Source organism: Hyperoodon ampullatus (assembly GCF_949752795.1).
Source record: "Hyperoodon ampullatus genome assembly, chromosome: 6".
Taxonomy (NCBI): domain Eukaryota; kingdom Metazoa; phylum Chordata; class Mammalia; order Artiodactyla; family Ziphiidae; genus Hyperoodon; species Hyperoodon ampullatus.
This window is the reverse complement of record NC_136919.1, coordinates 12,838,081-12,855,941: the sequence shown is the minus strand read 5'-3', so window position 1 is coordinate 12,855,941 and position 17,861 is coordinate 12,838,081. Positions and strand designations below refer to the sequence as shown.

Below are 17,861 nucleotides of genomic sequence, written 5' to 3'. Positions count from 1 at the left end.
ACAGAGAGATGCAACATTGGTGCCTTTGAAGATGGGAGAATGAGGCTAAGAGCCAGGGAAGGCAGGGCTTAAAAAAAAAAAAAAATTCAACCGTACCAGGTATTTATAGGCTAAGTACTTTACATGATTATATCTTTTTATTCTGGCAACAAACAACTCCATGAGGTGTGACTGTATTATGCCTATTCTATAGATAAAGAAACTGAGGCTCAGAGTAAAATTTTCCCAGTGTTATACAGTGTGTTGTTTCAAAACCATATCTGTGTGGCTCCAAAGCCCATACTTTCAACTGCCATGCTACATTGCATCACTGGAAGGCTTCATATGGAGCCTCCATAATGAGCCCTAACTTCAGGCAAATGTTTGAATTTCCACCCCCCCAAAAAAAAAACCTCCCTCTTATGATGAAAGTTTGGAGTGCTGTTACAGCTGCCACTACTTTATGCCACCAGGGCAAGAGTCTGTTAGACACAGGTGTCCAAGGAGCCCATGTACCACTGACAGGCAATCTGGCAACACAGAATTAACATGCAGAATTAAAAGGGGCACTTGATTGATTTAAGTTCCTGAAAACATATTTCCAGTTACTACCCAAGAGATAAGTACTGTTCAATGATGAGAACTGGATAAGCATATGGCATTTTTTCAACAGCTTTATTAAAGTATAATTCACAGACCATACAATTCACCCATTTAAATTGTACAATTCAACATTCTTTAGTATAGTCACAGAGTTGGGCAACCATCACAATTGATTTAAGGACATTTTCATCACCCCAAAAAGAAATCCTAACAGTCACTCCCCACTTCTCCCATCAAAAGCCTCCCTCACCCCCAGCTCTAGGCAGCCACTAATATACTTTGTGTCTTTATAGATTTTCCTATTCTCAACAGTTCATATAAATGGAATCACATAATATATGGTCTTTTGTGCCTGGCTTCTTTCACATAACACGCTTCTAAGGCTCATCCATGTTGTAGCATGTACCAGTATTTCATTCCTTTTTATTGCCAAATACTATTGCACTGTATGGATATTCCACATTTTATTTATCCTTCAGCTGATAGACCTTTGGTTGTTCCCACTTTTTGTCTATTGTGAATAATAATGCTATAAACATTAGTGTACAAGTTTTTGTGTAGACCTATGTTTTCAGTTCTCTTGGGTGTATACCTAGGAGTGAATTGCTGGCATAGGGTAATTCTGTGTTTAGCATTTTGAGGAACTGCCAAACTGTTTTTCAAATGGCTGCACCATTTTACTTTCCCACCAGTATGAAGGTTCCAATTTCTCCACATTCTCACCAACACTTATTATCTGTCTTTTTTATTACAGACATCCTAGTGGGTACAAAGTGTTATTTCAGTGTGGTTTTGATATTCACTTCCCTAACGGCTAATGATGGCATATGACATTTGAACACAGCTCTTAATGTATCCTTTTTTCATATGAGATATTTTTGACAAAACCTAAGAAATAACCTATTGAGACTTCCAGCAGTTTCTTTGCTCAACTGTACATAAAATGCTTAAGTCTTACCTCATCTATAGAAGAACAGGGATGGGGTAAGGAATCAGATGCAGGGAGAGGGTCGACGATGGGGAGAAACTCAAACATGTCCACTGAATACATTATTTGAAAATTCAAAAGTGGCTTACATTTTGATATGGCTATTTCAATTTAGATGTAATGACTACACCAAAATAGCCATGTCAAAATGCCCTGCTCTGAGGTAGGAACTGATTATTAGAATTAGATTTGCTAAAGACAGAGAGAAGATTCATTTATTTCACTCTCTTCCCCAATATTTGTCATTGTATTCTTCAAAAGCAAGCACTTACAGGAACTCTCATACACTGTTGCATATTAACTGCTACAACTTTTTTGGAAAGCAATTTGGCAATACATTCCAAAGCCCTAGAAGGTATATGCCCTTTAACCTAATTATCTCATTTCTGGAAAGTTGTCTTAAATCAATATGAAATATAGGGAAAAAAGTAAACCACAATTTTTTTTCATAAATGAATCAATCTAAACATTTAATAATATGAAATTAAATAATGAAAAATATTTCACTGAGATATTTTGCAGCAATTAAAATGACATTTATGAAAAATTTGTATAGTGTGAAAAATGTTTAAATTATAATGTGGGCATTAATGTTAACATAACAAAATTATATCAGCTTTGTAAAATATAAAAATTTATGCCTAGAAGAAATACTGAAATGAAATCCTTCAAAATAAAAAGTCATTGCAATACTGAATCACTATGATGTACACCTGAAATTAATATTGTAAATCAACTATACTTCAACTTAAAAATAAAATAAAATACACTGATTAAAAAAAAAGAGAGAGAGAATCCCACCACTGAAAAAAAAGCACTATAAATATTTAGGGGTTTGAATTGTTTTTCATTACTAATAATAATGTTTCATTGTTTAATTGGGTTTTTAATTAAATATTAAAACCTTTAAAAAAAACAGTCATTGCACTCAGTGGTGGGATTACAAATGGGTTTTTCTATTTTTTGCAAAATTTTAATATTTTAAACAATGTACAAGGATTATTATTTTTTTAGTAGGTGTGTTTGTTTATTTATTTATTTATTTATTTATGGCTGCATTGGGTCTTCGTTGCTGCATGCAGGGTTTCTCTGGTTGTGGTGAACGGGGCTCACTCTTCTATGTGGCGCGCCAGCTTCTCATTGCGGTGGCTTCTCTTGTTGTGGAGCACGGGCTCTAGGCACGCGGGCTCAGTAGTTGTGGCACGTGGGCTCAGCAGTTGTGGCACACGGGCTCAGTATTTGTGGCTCACGGGTTCTAGAGCGCCGGCTCAGTAGTTGTGGCGCACGGGCTCTAGGCACGCAGGCTTCAGTAGTTGTGGCTCACGGGCTCAGTAGTTGTGGCTCATGGGCTGTAGAGCGCAGGCTCAGTAGTTGTGGCGCACAGGGTTAGTTGCTCCGCGGCATGTGGGATCTTCCCAGACCAGGGATCGAACCTGTGTCCCCTGCATTGGCAGGCGGATTCTTAACCACTGCGCCACCAGGGAAGTCCTCAAGGATTATTTACATAAATGATAAATGTGGTTTTAAATAAAACTAACGGCCAGGCTCAAAGCCCAGTCCTGCCCTGAATGCCTTCAGTAAACACTAATTTCCAGTGGTCTTATTTCTAAGGGCCAGGAAATCATACTCTACTTAGAGAAACAGTATGATCCACTGTAACAAGACATGGCCTGAGAGCCAGGACACTACCCTCGAGTTCTGAGCTGTGTGTCACTTAACACCCTTGAATGGTGGGAAAGTTGAAACAGACCACATACTTAGTGCATTCTGACTTTGGAATACAGGTTACATATGTTATTAAAATGGGACACCAAGCGTACAAAACAAGTATCACGATACCCCGTGTGACAGAACAAATAGTGGTCGGGATTCATACCCACATCTAACTCCACACCACACTGACATCTGTAAAACAGAAACAATAAGGTCTACCATGCTTACTGCACAACGTAAAAGTCAACTTAGATAAATATATGTGACGGTTCCACATAAAATATCTAGTTCCTGGAAATGTAAGACTCTAAGGCCCTCCACACTGCCTCTTAATTCTCTAGGAGTTTAAAAGTACCTGAAGACAGAATTGCATGTTTCTTCTGCCCTCTTAAGCTAAGTCAATAATAAAGACTGCTTTTAGTAAGTAGCAAGAAAAAAAATGTTTTAAATTATAATAATGTAGATCATGCAAGGCAAATGATTATTAGATGTTTAAATATCAACAGGGGGAAACGATTTACAGCACAAATGAGACAAAAAGTAACTACCCATAATATTTACAAACCAATAAGGAAAATATAAACAAACAAAATGTAAACATAAACAACCCAAAAGATAAATGAACAAAAAGACATTTAGGCATTTCACAGATGAAGCAGTACAAATGACTAAAAAACGTATACAAAAAGCCAAACCCTGATGACAATTACAAAAATGTATATTAAAAGCACATATTTTTACCTATCAGTTTGGCAAAGATTTAGAAGATTAACAGTACACAGCATTGGAAAGGATATGCATGGACAAGCACTGTCAAACACTGCTGGCGGCAACTTGACAGTAACTATCAAAATACAAAGTACACGTATCCTTTGACCCAACAATTCCTAGGAATTTATCCTACAGAAGCATTTGTACATGGTGATGTCTACTGCACCATTCTTTGTAACAGCAAACTAAAAATATGGAAACACATCCATCAATACATTTTATGGTAGTACATCCATCAAATGGACTCTTTGGTTGTTATTAAAATGAAATGAATCCATATGTACTAACAGAGAAAGATGTCCATGAGGTATTGCTAAAGAAAAACTTGCCAAATACCATATATATTGTACAATGTCGGCATTTAAAATAAAATGAAAATTGTTTCTATTTCTATTTATATACTATATATGTATCTCTTGTATGTCTACATATGATGTGTAGTTGGTGGTCATTAGCGGGATGTTCTGAGTCTCCTCTTTACACTCTCATGGTAGGACTGCATGCCCCAGCCCCTCTGAAGTTCACCATGCTATGTATCTTGCTTCGACAAATGAAATGTGAGCAGAATCACCTCGGGGTAGAAGGCTTAAAAGCCAGTGCAGAATGTATCATGTTCCCTTCCGCTCGGTGACTCACTGAAGCAGGTGCTGAGCTGGAAGCCTGGGTCTCTGAATAACCAAGATGGCGGGAGCCCCTTCTCACCCCACCCCCACCCCAAATCTCATCAACCCCCTAGGGGGGAGCAAGAAAAAAACTTTTGTTGTAGTAAGCCACTGAGAGTTTGTGGTCGTTTGATACTCCAGCACAATTTAGTGGTCCTGATACATATAGGAATAAGAAAAAAAAAATCTGGAAAGGTACATACCAAACTGTAATCTTGGGGTTACCCTAAGAGGAGGATGAGAATGGGAGAGGGTAAGGGCAGGGAATGGGGTCGGGGGACTTTGGGGTTTTAGTTTACATCCTTGGGAATTGTATAGATTTTCAGAAGCACATATTGTTTTTGGAATTTGAACAAAAGGTATTTGTAAATAATCTAAGATGTCCAGAAATTTTTACATTGTTACTTTTTAAAATTCCAATAACCACAGTTCTGACACAAAGAGAAATAAAATCCCTTTGTGACCATAACAAAAAAATATGAAAACTGGCCTTCGTAAGAGTTCTAGGCAGAGAGACTGAAGGGCTTCTTTGAAAAGTAACACTATACTTAGGGATGACAGCACGCGAGACAAACCGCCCTATTCTTCCAGCTCCAATAAGGATGCGAAGGTTTTACTCAGATGACATAGAAGCAGATGGGGGAAGAGAAGGAGCTGTCAGCAATGCCTGCCAGGACTTAGGGAGCATTTCTAAAAATTACTAGATAACGGTTCCAAAACACCCAGAGAAACAAACATGTACACAAATGGCGGCCGAGGCAGCTGTTAAAGCAGGGCCCGATTTGAGGTGATGCGGAAGGAGAGACATTAGTCCACCTGGAAGAGAGAAACAAGACCATCGCTCTCTCTGGCAAAACCACAGCCTTCGTGGAGGGATCTCAGGGAGTGACTGAGCTGTGGAGGAGCAGCCACGTGGGAAGGAGGGGCTCCAAACTGATTAAAGCAACAGCAAGGTTATTTGCCTGTTCACACCAATCAATTTTCTATTATAAAATTGAATTAAGGTGTCATAGAAATTCATCGGAGGGAAAGCCAAACCAACAGGTATTCTTACTTTAAAGCACCGGGCACTTCAAAGATTTTCAGAATTAATCCTCACAAGCCTACCATGGTTTTATGCTCATTCTTAGAGATGAGGAACCTTTGGCTCAGAGAGGTAAAGGAACTTGTCCAGGGTCACAGAGCCGAGATTCAAACCCATACCTGGTATGGACTTTCCAGGGTCAGTGGAGAGGGCTGCTTAGGGATGAAAGTGAGAAGTCAGCCCAGGGGATCTGCTTCTCTTCTATACAGCTAACGGATACATTCACATCAACAACCTCCTTATTTGTTTTATGAACACAAAAGTTAAGTACTGATGTCACTTGAATAGCTAAAGTAAGTTTCCCATGGTGACATATATAGTTAATATACAAGAGTATGATGAGACAGGCATCAGGTCCAGAATAGAGGCTTTAAAAAATTCAATTAAGGGGCTTCCCTGGTGGCGCAGTGGTTAAGAATCCGCCTGCCAATGCAGGGGACACAGGTTCGATCCCTGGTCCGGGAAGATCCCACATGCTACGGAGCAACTAAGCCCATGCGCCACAACTACTGAGCCTGCGCTCTACAGCCCGAGAGCCACAACTACTGAGCCCACATGCCACAACTACTGAAGCTCGCGTGCCTAGAGCCCATGCTCCACAACAAGAGAAGCCACCGCAATGAGAAGCCCGCGCACCACAACGAAGAGTAGCCCCCGCTGGCCGCAACTAGAGAAAGCTCGTGCACAGCAATGAAGACCCAATGCAGCCAAAAATAAATTTAAAAATAAAATAAATTTTAAAAAATTCAATTGAACTTGTGAAACCTTAAAAGTATAATTGATTTTAAAAGAAAAGAACTTTAAATCAGTGTTATTTAAAAACTTTTAAACCTAAAATACATCACATTGACATTCATGCAAAAAATGTAACTCTCCCTTATCCTGCAGAGGTCTCTGGGTGGTTTTGTTATCTGCTGTATCCCAAGAACCCAAACATAGCCTGGCACAAAGTAGGCCTCAAAGTATTTGTTAAATGATTCAAATGAGCTGGTCATGTCTATTTAACCAGTAACCTATATACGCAGATGAAATTCTACACTAGTTGTTTTCTAGTTTAAAAATATATATAGATCAAATAATCAATGTCTATAGTTACCCAATAGAAGGAAAAGTAACCTTAACTGAATACAGACAATGTGCCAAGCACTGGGTTAAGGCAATTTACATACATCCCCTCATTTAATCTCACAAGAATTCTGCAAGAGAGGCATCACTAGCCCACCGATACAGATGAAGAATCAACGCTCAGAGTGGTTCTGTATGCAGTACCCAACTGGCTTGGTCACATAAGTAATTAGTGGCAAGCATTTTTAACTCATCTGTCTGAATTCAAAGTCCACACCAGCTCCGGAGCACAATACTTGCACTCTAGAGAAGCCACTTAAAAGAGTGGCCAATTACTTTTACCATATGTTCTTTTCAAGGAACAGATTTAAAAGAAAAAGAAAACGTATGATTGAATTTTTGCACTCAACTTCTGCTGATACAAAACCAGAACCCAGAATGCTAAGAAAATCGAGGCTATTTACAACAGAGGGCATGTTTATATAACACAGAAAACTGCTCACACAATTTTAACACCTGCTTAAAAACCAATATTTTTATTTGTAGTAGTTATAGAACTTGAATATGAGCTCCTGGAATTTACTGTCTTTTAAAGGACTCTAAGGCATTAGTGTGGATTCATGAATCTATTATATACATTGTATAAGAGTGGCAGTGAATTGTGATTTTTATGGTGTGACAAGCTTAACTTGCAAAGGAAAAATTCTAGTGGACTAGGCGATAAAATAACGTGTCTACTGAAGGCAAACATCTGATGGAGTAGGTTATAAACCGTCCCTAAATGTAAGGCTGTTTTCAAAAAATGGAAAGCAAATCTCGCGATGACTATCATTAAAATGAGAAAGGGAGGAATGTTAAACTACACAATTCTTCATTTTCTAATCTGCCTTCTTCCACAAAGAGTCTGAGACACAGCAGTTCATGCAGCAGGCTCACATCCTGCAGAGGAGCAAGGCCACTCGGCAAGTCAAATGCACCAGAATCTCTTCTCCCTCGTGGGCAGCAATGAGATAGGATTTGCAAGGCGCAGACACCAAATGCTCCCTCTGCCAGGCAGGATACATTTCAATGTGTTTTACGTTAAGTCCTGTTTGCAATATCACCCTCCTGGTTCTAAGTGACACCACTGCCATTTCAGAGTTATGAGTCAGATGAGGAACGGGAGGGCTAAGAAGTGGAGGATGATAAAACATACTGAAAAGTGGGCTTGGGAACAAGACAGACTGTTTGAACCCTGACCCTCCCACTTACTTGCTGTGCCCAATTCAGTTTCTTCAATGGTTATCTGGGAATAATGAAAATAGAGTAAATCCTTGCAGGGTGGATTTTAGCAAAGGATTAGCAAAGAACACAGTATAGGATGGCATACTGGCTACAAGCACAGGCCCTGAATGGCTCAGCCACTTGTTACCTGTGTGAACTTGGGCTCACCCCTGAACTAACCTCCTCTCAACCTCAGTTTCCTCATCTGTAAATTGGAAATGATAAGGGGATCCACTTCAGAGGGTTGCTGTGAGGATTAAGTAAAATAATCCATAATAAACATTTTACACAAGTTTTAATGAGTATAAAGCACTTAGAACGATGCCTAGCACATAATATGATATTTCATAAACAGTAACTAACATAGTACAAGTTATAAATAGGATGATAGCATAAGTATATATATACGTTCTGAAGAAAGGCTGGACACATTTCAGAAAACAGCACTTGATTTGGACACTCTCAGACAAAGAGTTCACACTGTAACAGATCTTGGGATGGGGCTTATGCCAACTATTAACAACAAAGGTCCCTCTGTCAAATCTCTCAGTGCCCTCGTTCATGTTAGCTGGTGTCCATGGCACCACTGCGCACATATACACAACCGACATCTCCAAGGAGGGCAGCTTGCAACAACAGTGGCATCTATCCTCCATGGTGTCTTTTCCCTAAGGTTTTCTCTAATGAGGGTGTCAGAACTGCAAAAAGAATATACAGGAGAGGGGGAGAGAGGCTCACACAATTGAAAGAGGACCATACAGTTCCGTAAATATTTACTGAACATCGACTATGAGCCAGGAACCATCCCTCTCACGTTGCAACTTCACGGTGACTCTATGAACATGATTTTGCTCTTCTAGAATAAACTTTCGTCTTACCTACAAGTTTACAGAGCTAACATTTGTGAACTGTCCTTTGAGAAACAAATTTAGCATGGTGGGCCCATTGCATTAGACCTGACTGGAGTTACAACTGACAGCTGAATCATTTCAGAGAGTTGGCGTGGGGCCCTTGAGACTGACAGAGCGGGCAAGGGAAGCTCGGTCTATATATGGCAAGAATCTGAGATTATGTTCAGCCAGAAGTGCAAGCCTCTCAGCATGGCCTTCGACGTCCTCCAACCTGCCTCCTTCTTCATCTCTCTCTGCTCTCCACACGCTCTCTAAGCCACCGTCACCCCATCCTGCATATAAAACCGGATCTCCCCGCCTTTGCTCCTATTCTGTATGGAATGCCATTTACCCATTCAACTCCCAGGCTGGACTGCAGTTGTCTGTATGCACGTCTCTCCCTGGAGGGCAAGGAGGGACTTGTCATGCCCATGCCACCCCTGACCCAGGGTCCACCAGTATCAGCCAGCAGGGAGCAGTGGGAAGGACACAGAATGGGAGGCTGGTTTCAAGTGGAAACCTGTTTCAAATGCTAGCCCTGCCCCTTACCAGCTGTCGGACCTTGAACATGTTAACTTCTGTGTACTTCGATTTCCTCCTGCGTAAAATGGAGACAAAAGGGCATTTATTTTATTGGTTGTTGGGAGAGTCAACTCCTTGGCTACATGTAAAGCACTTAGAAGAGTGCCTGGCACGGGGGAAGGGCTGTGGAAGGCTTCATCATAGTTGCTGTTCATTATCACTGTTATCGTTATTGTCGTTAAGTGTGTGCAGAAAAGAGAAGAGTGGAGAAAGAAGGGAGATTGTGGCCTGTAGCTGAGCAAACGTCTGAACTCCCATGCTGGCTGAGCGCTGCCCTGCTGAATAGCTCGATGGTGGAGCCCCTCCCACTCACTCGCAAAAGGAGACACAGAGCTTTCACACTGGTTGGTGCTCATAACCTTATTTCTTGCCTGGGCTGCTGCTCAACTCGTGCCAAAGCCAGCCAGCTAGGGACTCCCAAATCCTGCAGTGGCAGCACAGCATGACATACAAGGGACACTGCAGCTCAGTTCCTTGCAACCCAGCCCCCAGCAGACTTCCTGCTCCTAGAATACCAGTGCTGAGCGTTAGAGGTGACCTTTTCCAACAGCACCCCTGTAACAGATGGGGAAACTGAGGCCTGGGGAGGCTGTGTTTACATTTTGTTAGTACCCAGTTTACATATATGTTACTTGTCATGCAGCCAATTTTGTGGGAGGTACTAAGAATACCATGACCATTGTTTAAAGCTGGAAGGAACTTCAAAGTTTACCCAGTCTGGCACTTTTCAAACTCCACATTCTATGGTGTCAAGATGAGATGTGAGCTCTGTTGCAAGTCAGTCATTCATTTATTTATGGATCACCCGCCATCTGCTGGGCATCAGGGACACAAGTCAGACACCACTCCTGTCCTCGGGACCTCACAGACAAATAGGGAAGCGTGACTACTTAAATAATCACACGTCTAATAGTAAAGTCTTGTTGTGAGTGAATTATGTTTTAAAATTACTAGAATGAGCATCTCCACTTACATGCCAGCACGCTTTCTGAGCAGAACAGGCAGGACTGGGGCTGGAGGAGGCAGTTACAGGTAGCGCCCTGTAAACTGCTCACCCCACCGGATTCACCTGTGCAAGGGCCACACACAGACTCACATTACCATTATGTGGCTACAGCAGTAAGGAGACTGGGAACCACTGACCCAACCCTATTTGACAAACAGGCAAACTGAGGCCTAAAGAATTTAACTCACTTGCCAAAGTAGCACAGCAGATAAACAGAAGCACTTAAGATTCTGTAATGGCTCATGTAGGCTTCCAAAACAATCCACATTCCACAGTGTAGCACACGATCTGACCCCTGCTCACCCCTCCTGCCCCCTCTCTCACCATTCTGCCCCCCACTCTATGACTCAGCCCTACTGAACTACCTGCAAAGCCCCAAATGCACCTCTGCTTGGTCCATCCCACTCCCTCGGCCAGGGATCCAAAGTCAACGACCCCTAAATAATGCCAACTCATTCTCAGCACTCAGAACTCAGCTCAGGGCTCTCTCCTCCAGTACCTGGTCCTGACATGGCCCCCCTCTATCTCCTATAGCATGTATGCCTTTACACAGAGAAACGCTCATCACATAAGGTGTTCATCCAGTCAACAAATATTTATTCAGCACCTCTATGTGCGGAGCACCTGAGGATAACAGCAGTAAATACAGGCAGCCCCTGTCCTCATGGAGCTTACATTCTACTGAGGGAAACAGACAATAAACAATACAAAATATAATGTCACTAGAGTTCAGTGCTATGAAAAAAAAAATAAAGAAGAGTGGAGGGATCTTGGGGGAAGGCCTCTCCAAGGAGGTGGCATTTGATCAGAGATCTGAAGTAACAGAGTAAGCCATGCCAATAGCTGGGAAAAGAGCATTTCAAGAAGCAGTAGCAAAGGCCCTGTAACTACTGCAATGATTTCTTTACTTGTGTCTTACCTCCTACTGAACTTGGAGGTCCTTGAAGGCAAGGGTTACATCTTAAGCATCTTTGATTTGCAGGGCCCAGCATCCATAGTGGACACTATGGACACTTACGGAATGAGTGAATGAAGTTGGCCCAGCATGTGTGATTGCTGATTTCTGAGTCCGTGTGGCTCCATCTGGCCAGTTTTGCGTCTCTCTCCTCCCCAGGGCTAAGCTAAGCACAGGCTTGGGCCAATCGGTCTTCCTTAATTCTGTGGCCTAGTCTCAGTTCCTGGGTCCTCCCTTCATTAGGACTATAGTACTGACAGGCTCTCCAGGTTTATCTTGTTCTGGTCCTCATATCTCTGGTCTGGACCTGGGACCCTGTCCCAAAACCCAGACACCTAGTACTGGGAGCCTCCCTCACTTTCTCCAGGTTTCATAGGCATCAAAGTCCTCCCCTGAACCCCAAGCCCCAAGGCTGGGGGGTCCTGACCCCTGGAAATCAGACTTCCCAATGGCTAACACCTCCCTAGTTGGAAGTCTGCCCTGCCTGATTCGTGACTGCTCTCCAAACCACATGACCCCTTCTGCTGGGATATCAGCCCTCTGACCGCATCAATCCTTTCTGTGGCCATCTCTCTGCATGTTCCAACTTCATTAAACCACTCCTGAACTTCTACCATAGCTAAGACCCAGGGCTAAGGACCTGCGTCCTCGCGTTGCCTGCTACAGATCCTGCACCATCAGCAGACCATCTGGGTCCAAGCCTCCAGATTCAACTACCCCAAACCACAATCCTGACACTCCCAAAAGCACATTAAATAACCTTAGGTGCTGCAAATAAAGTCAAATGGCTTTATCCACTCCGCCAACTGCAACAGATATCTCTGGATGTCACTGGTGCTTCATCCCAGCCCCCACCGGCTCTAAAATGAGTTCAGGGACAAATAACCCATTCCTTCATTCACCCTTTCACCCACCACTTCCTGACACCTGCTATAAGCCAAGCTTTGAAACATAAAACAGTGCCTACACTGATGACAATGATGCTAATGGTGATGTGATGGTGATAGTGATGGTGGAAGAGAGAGAGGAGTAGGTGGTAAGATTAGTTACCATTTATTGCACACTTGGGCTATACTACAATAAGCGGCGAGTCTTCTAATACTAAGAAAACTATGAGATAGGTTTTATTAGCCTCATTTTACAGAGAAGGAAATAGACTGAAGAGGTGAAGCAACTTGCTCAAGGTCACAGAGCTAAGTGGCAGGGTGCTGAGACTAGGGTCTGCCTGCCTCCAAAGTACAAACGGTTCAACCGCCCCAAGGGTCACCCAGTAAATGCTAAACAAATATAACTTAAGGAAGAAGTGAAAAACAGAGAGACGATCCAGGCCTCCGGGGACTCAAAAACTGGTGGAGGGGCCAGACATATAAACAAATATCTGCCATGTGGGAAGGCCAGCGCTGATGGCTGGAGACCATGGAGCTGGAGCTGGAGCGGAGCTGCACGGGAGCTAGAGGAGGCAGTGGCTAACTTGACCTGGAGGGGTCTAGAGCCGTCTTGAGGAAGTGACTTGGGGGCTAGGCTTTGAAGGATGAGCAGCTTGCGGCTGACAAGCGTGGCGCACAGCAGGAGCTCGGCCCTCAGACCTGGCCTGGGCCGTCCGTCTCCTCTGAGGTCGTCCGGTCCACCCCCCTGTGCCCACGCGGCCGGGCCGGGCCTCACCTCCTTCCACTTGAGCTGGCGAATGCTGATCTTCAGGGCGTCCAGGGAGGTCCTGGCCTTGGAGCTGTCCACGGTGACAGGCCGCGGAGAGCAGTACTCCTCGGACCGGTCCGAGCTCCGCTTGCAGCTACGGCTCTTGCTCCTGGACTTCCCGTGCGGGTAGAGGCCCTGCGCCGACACCGGCTTCGCCTGGTACATGGGCAGCGTGGGCGGCGGCGGCGGCGGGACGCGGGCATCGCCCTCCTCGGCCGCGCGGGGCTGCGCCGGGGCCGGCTCCTTGGGCTGCTCCTCCCCCGCCTTGCGCTCCGGCTCCCCGGCAGCGCCCGGGTCCACGCGGACCTGCTCCTTCGCCGCATGCGCTTTGGCCGCGGCCACGGCCTCCGCCTCCCACCAGGCCTCCAGCTCCCTCTCGGGTCTGCCACACAGCATGGTGCTCAGGGCCGGTGCCAGCGCCAGTGCTGCCGCCGCCGCCGCCGCCGCCGCTCCGCCGGCCCGGCCCGCGACCAAACTGCCGCCGCTGCCGCAGCTGCCGCAGCCACGCTCTCCCCGCCCGAGCCCGTTGCCATGATCTCTCAGGCTCCGGTTGACAAGGGCAGTCGCCGACTCGGGACGGGGCCCGGGAAGGGACAATCGCCGACCCAGCCCCGGGGACCTCATAGGCGAGGGTGCTCACGTGACCGTTCCTGTCGCAGGGGAGGCGGCCATCTTGGAAGAGGGCGGAAGCGGCCTCTGCCCGCCCAGTTGGAGAACCCGCCGGCGTTCTCGAGCCCGCGGAACTTGGAGGGGAGAGGCTGGAGTTGAGCTTGAGGGCAGAAAGCCGTTGGGCGCTTGCGGGGCTCCTGAGCCCAGGGGCTGGGCCGGAGAGACAACAATTTCAAACACGAAGCCCACTTTCCCCCACCCCGTACACACTCACTGGGATAACTCCCGGTCTGATGGAGGAGGCACAGCCTCACCCGTTCTAGGCAACTCCACCATCAGGAAGCACCTCAGTCTGATGATGGACATGACAAGTCCAAGCTCTCAAGGATTAGCTCCCCGTTTGAAGAAATCCCTTTCTGGTCCTGGGAGAGCCCCAGACTGAGAGGGGAGACACGTTTCCCTGTTCTCAGGGAGCTCCCAATGGCATAGGGAGGCCGTGGAGAAGCCTGCAGATTCGCGGCTGAGTTGAGGACATTAACCAACCCTTTTCATACTGTCATTTAAAAAATTATGGTAAGATACACATAACATAAAATGTATAATTTAAACCATTTTTAGGTATAGCCTTCGATGGCGTTAATACATTCGCATTGTTGTGCAACCATCACCACTATTCATCTCCTGAACTTTTTCGTCTTCTCAAACTGAAACTCTGTACCCATTAAACTCTTAACTCCCGTCCGCCCTCCCCCAGACCGTGAACTACCCGTTCTCCTTTCTGTCTATATGAATTGGATTAATTACCTCATAAAAATGGAATCATACAATATTTGTCCCTTTGTGTCTAGCTTATTCACTCAGCCTAATGCCTTCATGGTTCATCCTTGTTGTAGCATTATCAGAATTTCATTCCTTTGTAGGGCAGAATAGTGTTCCATGGTGTGAATGGACCACACTGTATTTATCCGTTCATCTGACAATGGACATTTGGGTGGTTTCCACCTGTTGGCTATTGTGAATGATGCTGCTATGAACATGAGTACACAAATACGTATTTGAGTCCCTGCTCTCTATTCTTTTGGGTTGCCATATATTTTTAAAGCCAACCCAAGGAGAGGGCTTTCCCTTTTCACCTTAGGGAACCGCATTTGTTCTTTCAGGGAATGGGGTTGGGAGGATAGAGCAGCACCCCACACTGAGGACAGTAGCTGTGACAGCCCACACCGGTGAACTTTGCCACACTCTGCAGATGAAATAATGATACATGAGAGGAATCACAAGGCAGTATGCAGTTAAGTGTCAAATGAGGCAAAGAGTAAAAAGAAAAATTAGGAGTTCCACGAATGGAGGATTTACTGTAAATTATAAAGCTAGATAAAACTTCATATAAGAGATAAAATATAAACTGAGTCTTCAAGATGGAGTAAGAATCAGCTAGATAGAAAGTAAGTGGGGGAACTTCCCTGATGGTGCAGTGGTTAAGAATCTGCTGCCAATGCAGGGGACATGGGTTTGAGCCCTGGTCAGGGAAGATCCCACATGCCACGGAGCAACTAAGCCCGTTGGCCACAGCTACTGAGCCTGCTCTTTAGAGCCTGTGAGCCACAACTGCAGAGCCTGTGTTCCACAGCTACTGAAGCCCGTGTGCCTAGAGCCTGTGCTCTGCAACAAGAGAAGCCACCGCAATGAGAAGCCCGCGCACCGCAACGAAGAGTAGCCCCCACTCGCCACAACTAGAGAAAGCCCGCGTGCAGCGACAAAGACCCAACGCAGCCAAAAATAAAATAAATAAATTTATTTTTAAAAAGAAAGAAAGAAAGTAGGTGGGGTGGTCATTCCAGAGGCTGTGGGCACGGCAGCATGTACAGTCATGCAGTTGACCCATGGGGCCTGAAAGGGGCTGAAATCCAACTTGTACTCTGCCTGCCTAGCCTCACCCATTGAGGTTTTGTCCACCAGAAAGGAGCACCTTCGCTGATTGATTAAAAGGCTCCCAGGGCGATGGAAGCCCTGTACTGAGAGGGAGGTGAGGAAAAGGTACAGTACAAGTAAATTTAAGAAGGGGATAAATTATGGTGATCAGCTTGAAATGTATAGAAATGTCAAACCACTAAGTTGTGTACCAGGAACTAACATAGTGTTGTAATTCAATTACACTTCAAAAACAAACAAACAAATTCATAGAAAAAGAGGACAGATTTGTGGTTACCAGAGGTGGGAGGAGGGGAGAGGTGAAGGGTTTGGCGGAGGGGAAATTGGATGAAGGCAGTCAAAAGATAACAAACTTCCAGTTATAAGATAAATAAGTACTACGGATGTAACGTTCAATGTGACAAATATAATTAACACCGCTGTATGTTATATATGAAAGTTGTTAAGAAGGTAAATCCTGAGTTCTCATCACAAGAAAAAAATTTTTTTCTATTTCTTTAATTTTGTACCTATATAGGATGATGGATGTTCAGTAAACTTACTGTGATCATCTCTTTGTGATGTATGTAAATCAGATCATTATGTTGTACACACCTTAAACTTATACACTGCTTATGTAAATTATATCTCAGTAAAACTGGAAGACAAAAATAAAATTTATTAGTCCTGTAAAAAAGGGGGGATAATCATAAGCCTTTTCTAGCAGACTAGACTGGTGGAAACACAAGCCTTAGAGGAAGGGTGAACAGGAGGCAAGGCCCATTGGAGCTCCCTCCCAGGTCTTTGAATGCTGTGCTGACCGTTGACTTCTCAGGAAATTCTAAAATGTGCTGGTGGAAAATCCAACCCCACATGGGACTCCTCACAGGGGAGCTTCAGTAACGGCTGTTGAGGAGCAAAGAGCAGGTGAGAATCAGGGACCAGAACCACCTCCCAAAATACACAAATATATAAAGAAGTAGGTCTCTCCTTTTCCTTCACACACTCACCACAGCTTATAGTCAGAGTTTTACTTGTTTGTTTACTTATAACAGTCTGTCTCACCAGAGTCCAAGTGCCAAAAGTAAGGAGTGTCCTGTTCTAGTTGACCATATCCCAACACTCAGTCAGTGCCTGGTAGACAGTAGGCATTCGATAACCACTTCTTGAATGAATGAATGAATGATTTGCTAATGAATGAATAAATGAGCAAGTGAATGAATGAATGAAAGAAAAATTAAACTTCTCAGATATTCAATAATAAGAAAATACATATACAAATTATAGCAAATGTCAATGACAGCTTTAGCCGCTTAGGATAAACAGTATCCTGGTGATGTAACATTAGCGAACTGGTGCAAGCATCGTAATCACAACGCTTAAAGACTGTTCTGCATAAACAGGACCTGGAAGAAGATAGAGACAAATGGGAACAGCCGTGGTGCTGGAGACATGCCATCTTGGTTGAAATTTTCCCTCTTGGTTTTGGCAAACTGTATCGACCTGGAGGCTCTTCCTACCTTTGGACCCAGAAATTCATCCCATTTCTAGAGGTTTCTGCTACGAATCAGAAAGGCAGACTAAGCTTTCCGTGGTAATCTAATATCAGTGAGAAACCTCTCTGGCCCAGGCACTGTACTAAGCATTTTGCATACGTTGTGTCATTTAAGCTTCTCAGCGGCCCTGGGATAAATCCCGTTATTCGCCACATTTTACAGATGGTGAAGGAAATCGCTGCTCAGAGAAGAGAAGTCACTTGCTGGAGTCACACAGCTTGTAAAGGCAAAGACAGGATTCAGACTCAGGGTGATCTGACACTAGCACCCAGCTCCCAACACCCACACTACCCCTCACACCAAGCCCTTTGTTCACAAAAATAAGCCACGTATGTTTAAACATAACTGAGTCCATATATGTGTATATGTATTTATACCTAAATATATGTACACACTAATTCTCAGCATATGTGGATTACATGAAAATTACATGCAGAGAAAATCTCTGGGTTCAAATATGCCAGTATATTAATAGTGGTTACTCTGGGTGATGGAATTGAGGGAGACTATTTTCCTTTAAACTTTTCTG

General features: G+C 44.1%; 1 protein-coding gene across 1 annotated transcript in view; it reads right to left on the bottom strand.

The window, feature by feature from the left end:
• The window catches only part of TTLL11 (tubulin tyrosine ligase like 11), a gene marked incomplete at both ends in the record, with an annotated part of 246,088 nt that extends 232,436 nt beyond the window's left edge, over positions 1-13,652 (bottom strand). The window contains one exon of the mRNA XM_079706935.1: positions 13,224-13,652. Coding sequence (XP_079563061.1) covers positions 13,224-13,652 — 429 coding nt within the window. The remainder of the gene's footprint in view (positions 1-13,223) is intronic.
• Between the last annotated feature and the right edge of the window lie 4,209 nt (positions 13,653-17,861).